Source organism: Caretta caretta, chromosome 1 (genome assembly GCF_965140235.1).
Source record: "Caretta caretta isolate rCarCar2 chromosome 1, rCarCar1.hap1, whole genome shotgun sequence".
Taxonomy (NCBI): domain Eukaryota; kingdom Metazoa; phylum Chordata; order Testudines; family Cheloniidae; genus Caretta; species Caretta caretta.
In genome coordinates, this window is record NC_134206.1 from 262,989,969 (window position 1) to 263,007,335 (window position 17,367).

Here is a 17,367-nt window from a genome sequence, read left to right on the forward strand (position 1 = left end):
GAGTTTTTAACCTAAGCTGATAGAATACAAGCTTAGGGGGTCTTTCATGCGGGTCCCCACATCTGTACCCCAGAGTTCAGAGTGGGGGGTACCTTAACAGGCCTTACCCAAGAACATGCTTGCCCTTTAAATGAACCTTTGAAAAACATGTGCCCACAGTGGGTCAGAGCTGACATTAGGGTGACCGGATCTTCCGATTTTATAGGGACAGTCCCAATTTTTGGGTCTTGGCTCCTATTACCTCCCACCCCCTGTCCTGATTTTTCACACTTGCTGTCTGGTCACCCTAGCTGACATTAACATGTATCTGTGCTAGTGAACCCCACCTCTGAGCTCAGATTAATCAACAGGAGAATGGTTTCAGAGTAGCAGCCGTGTTAGTCTGTATCCGCAAAAAGAAAAGGAGGACTTGTGGCACCTTAGAGACTAACAAATTTATTTGAGCATAAGCTTTCGTGAGCTACAGCTCGTCCAAATGATCCTAAGGAAATGATCAACTAAGACCACAAAGAATAATGATGAATGGTCTGCTAGGGGCACCACAATGGAGAACTGAAATCTACTAGAGATCATTTGGGGCAAAAACTACCTGGTGGGCTGCATCTATCGTGGAAGAGCAGCTGTTTCTATGCTGAAGTCTCTCAAAGGGCATCTGTCACAGTGATGGCAAGGGTTTCACACCTGTGTTGTGACCTGCCAAGATGTCTTTCTGCTGATCCCTGTTCTGTGACTGGGTTATTAATCCTTCATAACCCTGACCCATGGGGCCAGCGAATAAAGTCCAATCTCTTGCCAGCACTGCTGTGTGTCACAACTGTATCACACACTCCTTGAGGAGTATTTCCTGCAGGCGCCTTCCCCTTGAGAATGTTGCAGCAGGAATGTAATACCACTGCACCCTGCTGTCTGCCATAATTCAATGCTTGCACTGCTTTTTACTTTCCAATGTTTCCCTGCCCAGGTGCGCAAAGAACTGGAGGTGAATGGGATCGAGTTTTACCCCCAGAAAGAGTTTGATGAGGACCTGGAGGATAAAACAGAGAATGACAAAATCAGGGTAGGACACACCATATAATGAGAGAGTATTGAGGAGTGGTTAGATTTCACTGAGTGCAGAATGGAGACAAATCACTCTAGTTTTCAAAGTGCTTTGAGATCCTTGGATGAAAGATGCTATAACGCAAAGTATTATTATTATTATTGTTTATATCCGGTAGGGAGGATGGGTTCTTTTATCCTTTCTAATTTAATTTGCATTGTCTCCGTTCATTATCACCATAGAGTGCAGTGACTGCTGAATTTAAGAGGACTATTTGTTTCACTTCATCTTGCTGGTCACTGGGTTTGGGCTGGGTTTAGCTTCCCATGTGAGCTGTTGCTATTTAAGCCCCAACTTCTTCTCAGCTTGACCCCTCAAATTCTTATTTTTGGGGGTCTCCCAAGTAAAAATTTGATCATATTTCCCTTCACATCAACCATCATTGCAGTATTCTCCTGTAGAAATGCTGGGGATATCTGCAGACCAACCTCTAGGAATCTGGGGACATCTGTAGAAGACATTTCCTTTTGGGGGTTTATGAATTTCATTTTGGGGGGGTACTTTTAGCAATTTTTGAGTTTTGTGTAGATATCCAAAATTGGTGGGTTTGGGGGTTTCTCTATGTATACACTAGGCTTTGCAGAATTCAATTTTTATTTTTTTCATAATTTTGATGGGTAATATCAAAGTTTATTTTTAAGCAGTTTTTTCAATTAAAATTTTCACAGTGGGTAAAATTGGAGTGCTGGTCAGATGATAGGGAAGATAGGACAATAATTATTTAATGATCATGGATGTTGAGATTCAAAAAGTTAAAGCTTTATAACCATTCAAACACAAATTGTCAATATCATGTCAAAATATAAAAAGTAAATATCCTTAAAATCAAACCCTAATAAGTTCTCATACAGCATTTTTCTTACTTTGTCTATCTGTAAATTTCAATTATTATCTGTGGAAATATTTTTCATCAGTTTGGGTGTCCCTTAAATTGATGTTTACCTACTTTTTTTTACCAATAAAAATCTAATTCTTCCAAGCCTATATATACTGTATATATTATATGCATTACTCATTACAGTCGTATATACTGTAATAAGCAATCTCTTTGTAATGTTCCCTAGTGCACTTTAATGTAGCACTGTTTCAAGCAGCATTACTTTAAAGTGCACTTGGGAACCTTTAGTGTGCACCAGCAGGGTCTACACAGACCAATTAATGTGCAACACATTTGCGTGCTCTAGAAATCATACCCCGTGTAGACAAACCCTTAGATACAAGTTGCCATTTCCAATGTTTTTCCCATGTTTATTGGATGAACACTTATTTCATTTTTTTATTGGGGTGTTTTACTGGTGTTTATCAGTTAATACTGAAAATCAGAAGCCATAAACTTATGGAACATTGTGGAGACCTGCAAAAACCTATGGAAATATTGGGGGATCTGCAGACTGACTTATGGAAGCAAGGGATTTCTACACAACATATTGAAGTTACTGGTTCTGTGGATGAAGGGAAAGCAGTGGATGTATTGTTTCTTGACTTTAGCAAAGCTTTTGACACGGTCTCCCACAGTATTCTTGTCAGCAAGTTAAGGAAGTATGGGCTGGATGAATGCACTACAAGGTGGGTAGAAAGCTGGCTAGATTGTCGGGCTCAACGGGTAGTTATCAATGGCTCCATGTCTAGTTGGCAGCCGGTATCAAGTGGAGTGCCCCAAGGGTCGGTCCTGGGGCCGGTTTTGTTCAATATCTTCATAAACGATCTGGAGGATGGTGTGGATTGCACTCTCAGCAAATTTGCAGATGATACTAAACTGGGAGGAGTGGTAGATACGCTGGAGGGGAGGGATAGGATACAGAAGGACCTAGACAAATTGGAGGATTGGGCCAAAAGAAATCTGATGAGGTTCAATAAGGATAAGTGCAGGGTCCTGCACTTAGGACGGAAGAACCCAATGCACAGCTACAGACTAGGGACCGAATGGCTAGGCAGCAGTTCTGCAGAAAAGGACCTAGGGGTGACAGTGGACGAGAAGCTGGATATGAGTCAGCAGTGTGCCCTTGTTGCCAAGAAGGCCAATGGCATTTTGGGATGTATAAGTAGGGGCATAGCGAGCAGATCGAGGGACGTGATCGTTCCCCTCTATTCGACATTGGTGAGGCCTCATCTGGAGTACTGTGTCCAGTTTTGGGCCCCACACTTCAAGAAGGATGTGGATAAATTGGAGAGAGTCCAGCGAAGGGCAACAAAAATGATTAGGGGTCTGGAACACATGAGTTATGAGGAGAGGCTGAGGGAGCTGGGATTGTTTAGCCTGCAGAAGAGAAGAATGAGGGGGGATTTGATAGCTGCTTTCAACTACCTGAAAGGGGGTTCCAAAGAGGATGGCTCTAGACTGTTCTCAATGGTATCAGATGACAGAACGAGGAGTAATGGTCTCAAGCTGCAGTGGGGGAGGTTTAGATTGGATATTAGGAAAAACTTTTTCACTAAGAGGGTGGTGAAACACTGGAATGCGTTACCTAGGGAGGTGGTGGAATCTCCTTCCTTAGAGGTTTTTAAGGTCAGGCTTGACAAAGCCCTGGCTGGGATGATTTAACTGGGAATTGGTCCTGCTTCGAGCAGGGGGTTGGACTGGATGACCTTCTGGGGTCCCTTCCAACCCTTATATTCTATGATTCTATGAAGTGTCGGGTACCTCTGGGGACTGTCACATTTATAGAACTAGCTGCACCTCTCCCCCCTCTTGGTATTTCTTCACGGCAGAGTAAACTTGGAGGATTGGCACCTGGGTTAGCCTACCCTAGGTGTGAATGGTCCCTCCAAAGTTATTGTGTCCTCATTAATGCTGCAGTCCCCTGTGCATGTGTGTTGCTAGGACTTATGGGGGTGGGGGTTGGCGGAGGAATCTCCCATGGTTCTTTGTGCTGCCGTGAGATGAGCCACTCTATGATTCTTTCCCAATGAATTGTGGGAGAAATTGTCTGTCCTTTTGGCCAGATGGGAGGAATTGTGGGAAGGTATTGGAGGACTCTCAGTATTGGAATGATTTAGTCTGTGTCCTCACTGCAAAATGAGTGGGTTACCAGCCTCACTCAGCCGTTAGCCTATACCCCAGGACAGGACAGCTAGCTGGGGTTGAAAGCACCGCTAAACTTGGGTGACAGATTTTTATGTGTGGAAGGGAGGAAAGTTAGGGGCAACACCTGAGTAAAAGGCCAAGTTAACTCTGCAGTGAAGACATACTCCCTGAGTGCATCTCCTCAGGTGATAGGTACAGGCAAAAGGCCTATCTTGGGGTTGGAATCATGTGATTCTTCCACTCTGAGCCAGGGACCTGGGTAAAATACTCCATGTATAGCAACCTCTTATCACTAAGTGATACAGTAACCTGCAGCCTCCTTAAAACAACATAGAATCATAAAATATCAGGATTGGAAGGGACCTCAGGAGGTCATATAGTCCAACCCCCAGCTCAAAGCAGGACCAATCCCCAATTTTTGCCCCAGATCCCTAAATGGCCCCCTCAAGGATTGAGCTCACAACCCTTGATTTAGCAGGCCAATGCTCAAACCACTGAGCTATCCCTCCCCTCTTCATTGAATGGAGCACTAGAGAAAAAATAGGACTGTAGAACAACTAACAGTACGTCTCTCCTAGCTAGGATCCTACTGTCCCATACTGGTAGGCCCAATACCTAGGTAGGCCTATACACACACACGCACACACTCTTTGTCTTGCAGGAGACTTAGTCAAGTGTTGGTGGCTTTTGCCCTCTGGGTCAGAAAGTTTCATACCCTGGCAGCAGAGTGAGCTAGAGTTGTCAGAGTGAATAGTTCTGGCATTGTCCCTTTAGGACTCATAGGTGACCATCTTGAGCCATCTCCTCTTTCCTTCTGGGAACCACCCCAGAGAGACCTCTCGGGAGAAACAGTTACACCAAAATATGAGTGCAGCAAACACCAGGCCAAAGTCAGGCCAGCATATAGTATTAATAAATGATTTCAGAGAGCTCCATATTCATCACTTCTTTGATTCAAAAATGCTGGTCACATCTGCAGACTCACCTAGAACAATACTGCACCCATCTGCAGAACCCATGGAATCACTGGGAAACTCTGCAGGCTCAGCTATGGCAACAGCTGTAAACAACTGTTGAAATGCTAGGGCTATTATCATATTCAGCAGTGGCCGGTCATTGGCAGTGAGTGCCTGTTGCCCTGCAGAAGACCGCATGCTGGAGGGAGAAGGGTAACAGGGGGAAGGGTGGAGAGAGATTAGTATATCTCATTGTTGTCTAGTGCGCAGAGGAACAGCTTGACTAGGCCTGTCTACCTGTGTATCTCCAGCAGGAAAGCATGCCGTTTGCAGTGGTGGGCAGCGACAAGGAATACCAAGTAAATGGCAAAAGAATCCTGGGCAGGAAAACTCCCTGGGGCGTCATTGAAGGTAAACAGGTCCATCCTTTTGAGATGGATGTATCTACGTAGGCTCAGGCACGCAAAGCTCCAGGTACTACCCCTTGCACCCATAGTTAAACATATTTTTTAATCAAAATTAAAAAAAGATATTTTCAAACACCGCTGCTGAGGGGAATTGGAGCTACCACTGTGATATCACCAACTGGCAGGGTATTGCGGCCACTCTAGAGTAGAAGAGGTGCCACGCTGGGGCCCATGAGGTCACTTCCCTTTTCAAGTGACCCCTCCCTCACGGTTTTAAGAACTGACAAGCCCAATAGACTGCATGTGATGCACAAATAGCACTATATGCCCTGTTTGAAATATAAGATTTGTGCCCGTCTGCCCACTGCCTTGACAACTACCCCATGCGCTGTACTAATGAAGGGTTTTTTTAACACCCCACTCCCCAATTTTCTCTGTTTACAGTGGAAAACCTCAATCACTGTGAATTTGCCCTACTTCGAGACTTTGTCATCAGGTGAGGCCAGCAGTTATGCAACTGTATATTCCTGATGAGAAGGGCTACAGTACTTACTTAACCGACTTTCAGATAGAATTTCCTAGTGACGAAAGCCATGATAATGGAACAATCTCCAACCGGATGAAAGTCATATTTCTTCAGACAATTCAAGCTGGGCTGACTACTAGAGGGAACAATCTTAAATTAACTAATGGACAGGGCAACCTAGCTGATCTTTAATGTCTATGCTTGCTATGCCAACAAGGGGGCTAGTTGTGATGGTGCTCGGGTGATGTAGATGGCCTGTGTGACAACGAACGGGAGTGACACCCTCCCCCATGCCCCATTATACAAACACACAATAGATGGGAACACTTTTTAGTTGCTCCTGACTTAGGGCTGTGTTGGAATCAATGACAAAGAAGGAAAGACTCTTCAGTCCATTCCCAATCCCCAGACCATGTAGTCCTCCTGATCTGGGGATGAACTAGAATTGACCAAGAGATAAAAAGCTCCATATCCCCAGTCTCCAGTCCCCCTTCTCTCAAGTTCATGTATGGAGTGAAGCCCTTTCAGGAGAACTGACATCTGTCTGAAATTCTGTGGGAAGTCCCATAGTTTGAAGGCATAGGTGCTAGAACTACGGGTGCCGGGGGGTGCTGCCGCACCCTCTGGCTTGAAGAAGTTTCCATCCTATCCAGGGTTTACAGTTTGGTTCAATAGTTCTCAGCACCCCCACTATAAAAATTATTCCAGCACCCCTGTTTGAAGGTAATTTCTATGCCCTATAAACTAATAAGGTAGGTTTTTTTCAGAAGCCCAAATGTAAATATACGTCAAAGTTAAAAACCATTCCCCTGTATGCTTTCTGTTGTCATGGTGTTTTGGCATCTGGGAGAGATGAAACCTCAGACTGTGACACAGTGATGTCATGGTGACATCACAAAATTGCATTGTTTGTCCCTCACAACAAATTCCTAATGCTGGTACCACCTAGCTGTCACTGTTGGGCTTTCCCCAAATCTTTCAATAAAAGGTGGTCATTAAACAATGGTGGTCAAAGCCCAGGAGTTTTCTGGCAGTTAGTGACTGGTTGGAAGGAGCTGTGGCTGTGGGGACTCTTCCAGTGGGGCTGGTGCAAACAGCACAGCTACTGTGGGCTCCACTGCACAACTGACCAGATGCATCATGGGGAAGTTTTACATTCTTTGAAGCCTCATGTATTGGCTGCTGCTGGAAGATTGATGAACCAGAAGTCTTAACTGATATAGCAGGATGCAGAATAGCTGACTCAATGGACCATTGATTGGCCTGATCTGGTGTAGCAGGAGATAGCATATTGCACTGGCACGGCCAATGATCTGAGCCAGCTTGACATATCCTGTGTGCCTATTTTATTTTGCTGACTGATGCAGTTTCAGTTGTCTAATGTATTATGGCCTCCATAGAAAATGAATGTCCTATTCATTGGCAAGCCAGACAGGAGAAACTGTCCCATTTATCTTGGAAATAAAATAGACCCAGAAAGAATAACATTGACGCAGCCGATTTTTTTTCTTACCCTCCTTCTGTCTCCCTCTGCCTCCTGCAGGACCCACCTGCAAGACCTAAAAGAAGTGACGCACAACATCCACTATGAGACCTACAGGGCCAAGCGGCTGAATGACAATGGGGGGCTCCCCCCAGTGACCGCCGAGACAGAGGAGAACCACGAAAGTAATCTGTGAATCACTCCTCCCACTGTCTGGATATTACAACCCGTCCCAGCTACCTTTGAGTTTACTGTAGGCCTGTCTTCAAAGCATGTGGCACATCCTCTGTGTGTGCGTTTATGGGAGAAGGAGCAGGGGCTTTCCTTTCTCCTTCCTAGAATGTCGTCATTCTCGGTTTTTTGCACAGGCTGTTTGTTGTCTTCCCCCTCTCTCGTGTTCTGTGGTTCAGTTGCGTGTCTTGGTTGTGGGAAGTAGCGGAGGGAATGCTGGGAGATTTGATTTCTGAGGTTTGGGGTGTTTGGGGAGGATGACTTGGTTCTGTGTTTGCACATTTGAAAAGCATAGAAAGACTCCAAGGACAGACAGATTGATCAATGAGCACAGTGCCTTCCGAATGGTGGTGGCATTGGAGAACCTCTTCCTGCATGTGAGTGGAGTTCCCTGGTGTGGGTGGGGAAGGTAGGCGGTTGATTAGGGGGAGTGATAGGTGACTACGGCATATCTCTTTTCTCACTGAGGCCTGTTAAAAAAGGGAAGGGGGGGGGGAGTTAGTGGTAATTTGTGGCTGGGAGGAGAGCATATTATCATATTTTCCAGTCCATGTTCTTACTGGGAGATGCGTGGTGGTGGTGGGAAGTGAGCACAAATTAGATCTTGGACCTTAGGGTTTCATTGTAAGATCTAGCAGCTGTTGTTTTACCTTCCTATCACAGGTGTCTGGGAGGAGAGAGACTACGAAAAACCAGGAACACTAATTGAGGGACAAATCCTGAGGTCTTCACTCAGGGCCAAATAGTGGCATTTAGCCACTGCCCTGGAATTGGTAGGGTGTCTCCCTGCCCCAGCAGGCAGGGGTCCGGGTAGGCTGCCCCATCTTTTAGGATACTTCAGCTTGCTGCCCCCAATGTGCTCGGCCCACTTTGCAAGCCAATGCAAAGGGTGAGGAGAACAGGCCTGGGCATAGCTCTATTGCTTCCCTTCCTTTGGGGCAACATACACCTGCTGGGACACAGCAGAGGGGCAGGCCCTCCACTCTCCTGCAATTGCGAATGCCCCTTGCACATGACACACAGGGTAGGCTGCCTACGTAGTCACCCATGCAAGGGCCACCCAAAACCTGGCCCCCAGGAGTTTACTCAGATAGAACTCCCAAAGAAGCAAATGGGCCAAGCCGAGTCCTCACACAGTTTTTACCCAGTATTTACTTGGACAAAATTGTCCCTGAAGCCATGGGAGACGTGCCTAAGTAAAAAAATGAATGAGGGCCTTGGAACGTGTCCTAGAGTTAAATGCTTGAAACTATGCCAACACCAGTAAGTGTGAATCACACGTACTAGTGTGAACATGAGGCCATCCCTTCTTTCCTTAGCACAAAGAGCTGGCTTCACTGGAACTAGCTCGTGGACAAACTGGGCAGAATTTTGGCTGGCCTGCTGGTCTTGGGTGAAGTGATCCCCTCTACACCCACCAGTCCTCGGCACACTCTCACTAGTTAGTTATTGAGGACATCAGAGGATGTATAGAGGGGCAGAAATATGCACTAAGGGAGGGTGAATGAGAAGGGAAAAGGGACATTAGCAGCAGAGGAAATCATCATTTCCAGGACTGGAGTGAGTTTCCACACAAGAACAGCTCCTAATTCTGTTGGGAAACATCATGGGGTCCCTTTATCTGCTGTATAGGATTCTGCTTTTAGGGAAGGACGAGAGAAAAATACACATGACCCTTGCCCCCCGCCCCCCCAGCCAGGACCACCCACTTTTGACGTAGTGCTGGATACCAGTCCTTGAGCAAGTGAGAACTATGGATACCTTGTGAGGTTCTTTGCAGATTGTCCACACTGGGAACCTTTCCACAGGCTTACCTCCGGGTCCAGAGCCTCTACTGTGCTTTTGGATTCTTTGGGATGAAATGTGGGCATTATAGAGATGTAAAGTTAATATCTTATTCAATTGCTTTATGAAGAAATGCTTTTTAATCCCCTGGATTTCTTGCTCTAGGGATCCCTTTCCCCTTCCCAGTAACAGCTATATCATTCTCCATCTCTCAAACAAACGTGGTCAGTTTCTGCACAGCTTCCACATGTGAATAGCGACTGCTTTATCAGTTTCCCCCTCTGATCTTCCAAGAGACAGCCTGGTATTTGATTAAGGGACTTGTCTCTCTCTCAGCACTGAGCCCTAGATTAGGCGTAGATGTAGTCACTGAATGGTTATATCAGTTTTCTTAACACTAAGGCCTCTACTTTGTATTTTACCTGTGGAGAAACAGCATTACATAAGAACATAAGAATCGCCCTACTGGGTCAGACCAAAGGTCCATCTAGCTCAATATCCTGTCTTCCGACAGTGGCCACTGCCAGGTGCCCCAGAGGGAACGAACAGAACAGGTGATTATCAAGTGATCCATCCCCTGTCGCTCATTCCCAGCTTCTGGCAAAGAGAGAGGGATACCATTCCTGCCCATCCAGGCTAATAGCCATTGATGGACCTATCCTCCATGAATTTATCTAGTTCTTTTTTGAACCCTGTTATGGTCTTGGACATCACAACATCCTCTGGTAAGGAGTTCCACAGGTTGACTGTGTGTTATGTGAAGAAATACTTTATTTTATTTGTTTTAAACCTGCTGCCTATTAATTTCATTTGGTGACCTCTAGTTCTTGTGTTATGAGAAGTAGTAAACAACGCTTCCTTATCTACTTTCTCTACACCAGTCATGATTTTATAGACCTCAATCATATCTCCCCTTAGTCGTCTGTTTTCCAAGCTGAAAAGTCCCAGTCTTATTAATCTCTCCTCAGATGGAAGCCGTTCCATAACCCTAATAATTTTTGTTGCCCTTTTCTGAACCTTTTCCAATTCTAGTATAGCTTTTTTGAAACAGGGCAACCACATCTGCACGCAGTATTCAAGATGTGGGCATACTATGGATTTATATAGCGGCAACATGTTATTTTCTGACCTATTATCTATCCCTTTCTTAATTATTCCCAACATTCTGTTTGCTTTTTGGACTGCCACTGCACATTGAATGGATGTTTTCAGAGAACTATCCACAATGACTCCAAGATCTCTTTCTTGAGTGGTAACAGCTAATTTAGACCCCATAATTTTACATGTATAGTTAGGATTATGCTTTCCAATGTGCATTACATTGCATTTATCAACATTAAATTTCATCTGCCATTTTGTTGCCCAGTCACCCAGTTTTGAGAGATCCTTTTGTAGCTCTTTGCAGTCTGCCTGGGTCTTAACTGTCTTGAGTAATTTTGTATCATCTGCAAATTTTGCCACCTCACTGTTCACCCCTTTTTCCAGATCATTTATGAATATGTCGAATAGGACTGGTCCCAGAACAGACCCCTGGGGGACACCATTATTTACCTCTCTCCATTCTGAAAACTGACCATTTATACCTACCCATTATTTCCTATCTTTTAACCAGTTACCAATCAATGAGAGGACCTTCCCTCTTATCCCATGGCAACTTACTTTGCGTAAAGGACCTTGTCAAAGGCTTTCCGAAAGTCTAAGTACACTATATCCACTGGATCCCCTTGGTCCACACGCTTGTTGACCCCCTCAAAGAATTCTAGTAGATTGGTGAGGCATGATTTCCCTTTACTAAAACCACGTTGGCTCTTCCTCAACAAATTATGTTCTTCTATATGTCTGACAATATTGTTCTTTATTATAGTTTCAACCAGTTTGCCCGGTACTGAAGTCAGGCTTACAGGCCTGTAATTGCTGGGCTCACCTCTGGAGCCCTTTTAAAAAATTGGCATCACATTAGCTATCCTCCAGTCATCTGGTACAGAGGCTGATTTAAATGATAGGTTACAGACTACAGTTAGTAGTTCTGCAATTTCACATTTGAGTTCCTTCAGAACTCTTGGGTGAATACCATCTGGTCCTGGTGACTTATTGCTGTTTAATTTATCAGTTTGTTCCAAAACCTCCTCTAATGATACCTCAATCTGGGACAGTTCCTCAGATCTGTCACCTAAAAAGAATGGCTCAGGTTTGGGAATCTCCCTCACATCCTCAGCTGTGAAGACTGATGCAAAGAATTCATTTCGTTTCTCTGCAATGGCCTTATCGTCCTTGAGTGCTCTTTTAGCACCTCAATCGTCCAGTAGCCCCACTGGTTGTTTAGCAGGCTTCCTGCTTCAGATGTACTTAGAAAAATATTTGCTATTACTTTTTGAGTCTTTGGCTAACTCTTCTTGCCTTGGAGTGGAGTCTCTAACACTGAAGCCCAAGCATTCCTCTATCTAGCTCAGCCGTTTAGAATGCAGCGAGACTGACAAAGATGGCAGACAGCTGCTGGAATCAGTCCAGCCTGACGACAATTGCAATGAGTTTGGTGATCTTTGATCCCAAGAGGATGCATGTCCCGTGATTAGTGGTCATCCCTTAGTAGTAGAAGAGCAGTAGGTCACATCTGAGATGGGTTTGCAGAGCTGAGTCATCCAGCATGGCAACCAGCAGAAAGGGCTGCAGGTCAGGACTGAGGTGTTCTGGAAGAGCTGTAGGAGCAGGGAGCGTTGCAGTTGAGGTTGAGGTATGCTGGCAGAACCGCATGAAGCCCAGGACTGGAAGAGCAGGGAGCGCCCTAGAAGTGACATGCATTAGCAGAGCTGCGTCAGAGAAGCCTGCGCTGGGTCTGTGGTGTTAGCTAGTGCTATCACTGCAGGCCAAAGGGCTCTTCAGCATCTCTCGTCTGTCCATACAGATCGGCCGTTCTCAACGTTACTAAGTGTAAAGGCCCCATCAGCCCTGCTCTGTCCATCCATCCGTATCAACTCCTCCCAGCTCCATTGCACAGAGAGGGCCTTCATTGCTGCTCCTGTCCTTCCATTTGGGCCAGGCATTCTCAGATCTAGTGTAGGGCAAAAGCCTCTTCAGTGCTGCCTCCATCCATATCAGCTGTTCCCAGCCCTAATGGAAGGTGAAAACATCTTCTGTAGTGCTTCTCTTTAACTAGCCATTCACAGACTAATCCAGGGCAAAAAGCACCACAGAACTACTCCTGTCTGTCCATCGAGCTCAGCTGTTTTAAACCCCACTGAAGGGCAAAAGCCTCTTCAGTGCTGCTTCTGTCCATCAATGTGTCTCAGCTGTCCTCAACCCACCCGGGGCCTCTGCTCCTGAGCAGCCAAACATATCAGCTGTCCCCAGCCTTGCTGTGGAGTGAAGGTCTCTTCAGTGTTGCAGCTGCCCATAAGGCTTCATCTCAGCTGTTCTCAGCCAGCTGCTGGGGGAAGGCTGCCCCTGCCCATCCAGCAGGGCAAAGATTCCATCAGTGCTTCTCCTAGCCATTAGGCTGAAGGATGGAGCCTAAGCCCTGCCATGCTGGAGAAACTAAGGCTATGTCTACACTGAGATAAAATATCTGCCGCATCGCTGAGGCTGGTCTGGGTCAGCTGACTTGGGCTCAGGCTGCAGGGCTATAAAATTGCAGTGTAGGTGCTTGGCTGGAGCCCGAGCTCTGAAACCTCACGAGGGGGAGGGTCTCAGAGGCCAAGCTCCAGCCTAAGCCCAAATGTCTACAATGCAATTAAACAACCCTGTAGCCCAATCCCTGTGAGCCTGAGTTTGCTGCCCAGGGCTCTGACACTTGCTGTCACAGGTTTTTTATCACAGTGTAGATGTACCCTAAGACACTCAAGCTGGCTTCCCCACTAACCGCACCCGTTCATGATGAACATACCGGGGTATTATCAACTCCAGTGACATCCGAGTTTCTTTGTGCAGTGGTAAGGCCATTTCTGCGTCTTTGGGGCCTGAAGAATGGTCATTGCAGAGTGCGGATACCTCCCTGGCTAACTGAGGGATGGCCAGCTCCAGGCCACATGCACAAAGGTGACCACTTTTCCTTTGTCTGTCACTTGGATTATAAGTACTAGGGCCATGCTCTGTGATCTGTGTCAATGGGGCTTGCGTATGTGGAAGGAGGGTAGTAGATATGGTCTTCTGTGGAGGAACTTGGGCCTGATCGTCCAAGCAGGGATTCCAGTTCTCTTGTGCCACTCAAGGACCCCCTGTGTAAGATGATCTTCCTTAGCAGACATTATTTTACTGGCACCCACACAATGTGCTGAGCATTTTCCTAACACATAGGGATCGATTGTCCAACCTTTTCTCAAGCAGGCAAATGTTTGCTCACGCAAGCAGCCCTAGTGACTTCAAAGTCTCTCTGACTCCTCCAATTACCAGGTGTTCACCAAGATAAATATGGGTTGCACAACCTAGCCCATATGGGAAAGGATGGTCCAGTGATTAGGGCACTGGCTTAGGATGTGGAAGATCTCCTTTCAATCCCCTGCTCTTCCCAGACATGCTAGGTGACCTTGGGCAAGTCATTCAGTCTCTCTGTGCCTCAGTTTCCCATCTGCATAATGGGGATAATAATGCATCCCTGCCTCACAAGAGGAGAAATACATTACAGATTGTGAAGTACTTTGAGATCTCCTGATGAAAAGTGCTATATCAGAAATAGGTATTCTTATTATTACTGTACTGAGGGAAAAGTGTCATGTTAGCATGTTAACTAACATGTCTTAACTAACATGATGTTAAACATGGCTTTATCCTTGGTGTGGACCAGGACAGTTGCATTAAAAAATGTGTTAATTCATCATGGTTAATCCTATGGGGAACTAACCCTGACCAGCTCATGTTTTTAAACATACCTGTCCTTGTTCACACTAAGGACAAAGCTGTATGTAACACAGTGAGGTCCTATTCTATGCCTATGGCACCTACATGCTATAATAAATAAATAAATAATAATAATGAATAGCAGCAACACTGTGTTAGTTAACACATTCTCTAACAGGATGCTTTCATTCCCAGTATAGACAAGGCCTAAGAAGGCATCTGGAAAGAGGTAAACATATAAGTGAAGTGCTCAAGGACTGAACTGGCCATGTCTTGGTAAGAGAGAGTGTCAATGACAGCGTGTTGGGTTTTTTTTGTAAAATGTAAAAATTTCCCCCCAACGACACTTAACATTGTCTATCAGTAAATACAACTGTGAAAATTTTGAACCTCACTGGAAACATCAGAGGCTGATGCAGATCAGTTGCAGTAAGTTCTTCCCCGGAGAAAACACATTATTTAATGAATAATTATTTCTAATAATTAATTACAATAACCACACTTTGTAAGTTTGTAGTGCTTTTTATCCAGAGATCTCAAAGCACTTTACAAAAGTGGGTAACAATTACTCCCATTTTACAGATGTAAACTGAGGCAAAGAGGTTACACAACTTGCCTAAAATCACCCAGCAAATCAGGGGCACAGCTGTGAATAGAATTCACGCCTCCTGAGAACCACAGCTATGCTGCCTCCCCCATCACCATGTGCTTTTAAAAACCAAGGGTGGGGAACATCCTGTACCTTGAACAAACCACTTGTTGTTTGAACAAACAATAAGGAACCCAGGGTGACTTCTGAACAGGTTATTTCTTCCCCCAAAACATGGGCCAACCTCTGAGCATGCCCCTCTGATGTTGGCTGTCTTGCCCACCCTCTCTCCCCTTTCCAGCCCCCATATCCTTTATGCAGCACCTTCCCATGCAGTACCCCTGAGCTTAAGAAAGATATAGGGCTACTGATTTCAGAGCAAATGCCAGTGCAATGCAGTGGATGGATTGGTGATGCCCAGCAACAAAACAGGTGACTCCACTATTAAAGCTGGAAGTTCCCGCACAACGTATTTCAACTAATAGTGGGTGACAAAGCACCCCGAGTTTTCCTTTCTCCCCACTGCCAACCTGAAAATCATTTGGTGCATCCCAAAATCTGATGTACCTTATTACAGAACTCTACAAAGAAGAACGAAAAAAGTCCCTTAACAATCAGGGGACATCTACTCCCCTTCTCCCCTTTGACGTTACTTATGAATCTGGATGGCAGCTCCAGGGCACCAAGGCTTACAGGGCAGAGAGCGAAAAGAAATAAATGCTGACTCCTGCCTTGGTTCTGGAAGTACTGTGCCACCATCAGCCATTCAAGACGCACCCACAGGTTTTCAGAAATCTAGACCCCACTTCTTTCTTTTGGAAGCAAGTGCAGTGGCAGACAGTTAATTTTACTTGAGAGATGGAAGAGCAAGAAATGGAAGCATGAACAAGCAAATGAAACCGGGTTCCTGGCACACCCGTCCCCTGACAGTATCACGATGGAGTCTTCTTGTATCAGTCCAGTGCTGATCGAGCAAGAACGAAATCACACAAACTTGTGGTGTAAATGTCGCTAGACTTAACTTTCTATCTGTGTTGTATGATTAAACAAAATGTCGCCATTTGAACAAGTGCCTGTCTTGTTTCTTATTTGTTTTTTTTTTTTACACTTTTGCCCTCCCCTCTACAGTTAGAGTTGCCCCAATCCCATGCAATATCCGTCTGGAACTATCCTTGTGTAGCCCAATCCTGCATCTACAGGCAGGGGCCTGTCCAGGTAACCGGAATAATAAAAAATAAGATCTGGAAAAGAGTGGTTAGGTCACATCTTGCTTGCTGCCTCCCAGTCCCCCCTCCAGTGCTGACTGATTCCCTATATTTTGTATATTATCCTGGACTTTGTCCAATCTGATTTTAATCACTCCAGTGATGAGACTTCCCCCACTTCTCTTGGGAGAACATTTCATTGTCTAATAGACCAGGCAAAGTTCCTTGATATTTGGCTGGGATATTCCTTTGCTTCCTTTAAATTATAGCACTCAGAGACAGAGAAGACCTATTAGATAATCTGCTCATGCAGGAGAGTTTCCAACTAGAGGCTGTGTTATATATTAAAGTGGTAACCCCTATTATTCCTACGTATACTCCCCTAAAACATCCTGAACTATTCTTCTCACTGCTTGGTGTTTACACGCTTCCAACAGTCTCTCAGTTGTCATTTAGCAACACTAAATATTTCTCTTTCTCTTTCTTCACAAGTCAACATGCCAGCCTCTTTAATGATTGGGGTTGCTCTTCTCTCAACTCCCATCAGTGTTTGGACGCTTTTCTGAAATCTGGTGATGTCATGAAGACCAGAGCTTGACGTAGGAAGGCTAGACGGAATCAGCCCTTCTAGAAGATCCCCTCCAAGCTTCTTCTCAATTCAAGGTCTGGCCTAAACCTGCACAAGCCAGGGTCCTCCCAGGCAGGGAACTGGTGGAGATGAATCGGATCTGCTCACAGAACTGGAATTCTGGGTGACAGAGGGGGATTGAATTTAACCTCTGCCTACATACAATTGGAAATCTGGAACTGTCATGAAAGCTAGGCGCACAGGTGCGTGGGGCAGAGCCATAGATTGAGGACTGCCTTCTGAATTTTAGGACAGTCGGAGAATCCTTTTCCCACGCCATTATAAGCAGTTCTTGTGTCATTGGCCTGGAAGGAGTGACCTGAGGTCTCTGCAGAGCCCCTAACTAGCAGGAGGGCTGTACTGAACAGCTTTTTATGGAGGGGATGGTATGATGTGATGGTCTACAACGGCAAATGTCCTCTACAGCCAGAGATGGGCCACTAGACGGGGAGGCCTCTGAGTTACTACAGAGAATTCTTTTCCATATGTCTGGCTGGCTGGTCTCACCCACATTCTCAGTGTCTGATCACCATATTTGGAGTCAGGAAGGAATTTCCCCCCGGGGTCAGATTGGCAGAGACCCTGGCAGAGACACCGACTTTT

The 17,367-nt window shown here is 45.5% G+C and overlaps 1 protein-coding gene across 4 annotated transcripts in view; it reads left to right on the plus strand.

The window, feature by feature from the left end:
- Positions 1–16,000, plus strand: part of SEPTIN3 (septin 3) — a 38,330-nt gene extending 22,330 nt beyond the window's left edge. Inside the window, exons 7-10 of one of the 4 annotated variants that reach the window (XM_075124210.1) lie at positions 962–1,057; positions 5,395–5,491; positions 5,932–5,983; positions 7,557–16,000. In XM_075124210.1, the coding sequence (XP_074980311.1) occupies positions 962–1,057; positions 5,395–5,491; positions 5,932–5,983; positions 7,557–7,692 (381 nt within the window). In that variant the 3' untranslated portion in view covers positions 7,693–16,000. Of the gene's footprint in view, positions 1–961; positions 1,058–5,391; positions 5,492–5,931; positions 5,984–7,556 lie in introns of all 4 variants that reach the window. The other 3 variants (XM_048835287.2, XM_075124212.1, XM_075124211.1) reach the window with 3 other exon arrangements.
- The last annotated feature ends 1,367 nt before the right edge of the window (positions 16,001–17,367 follow it).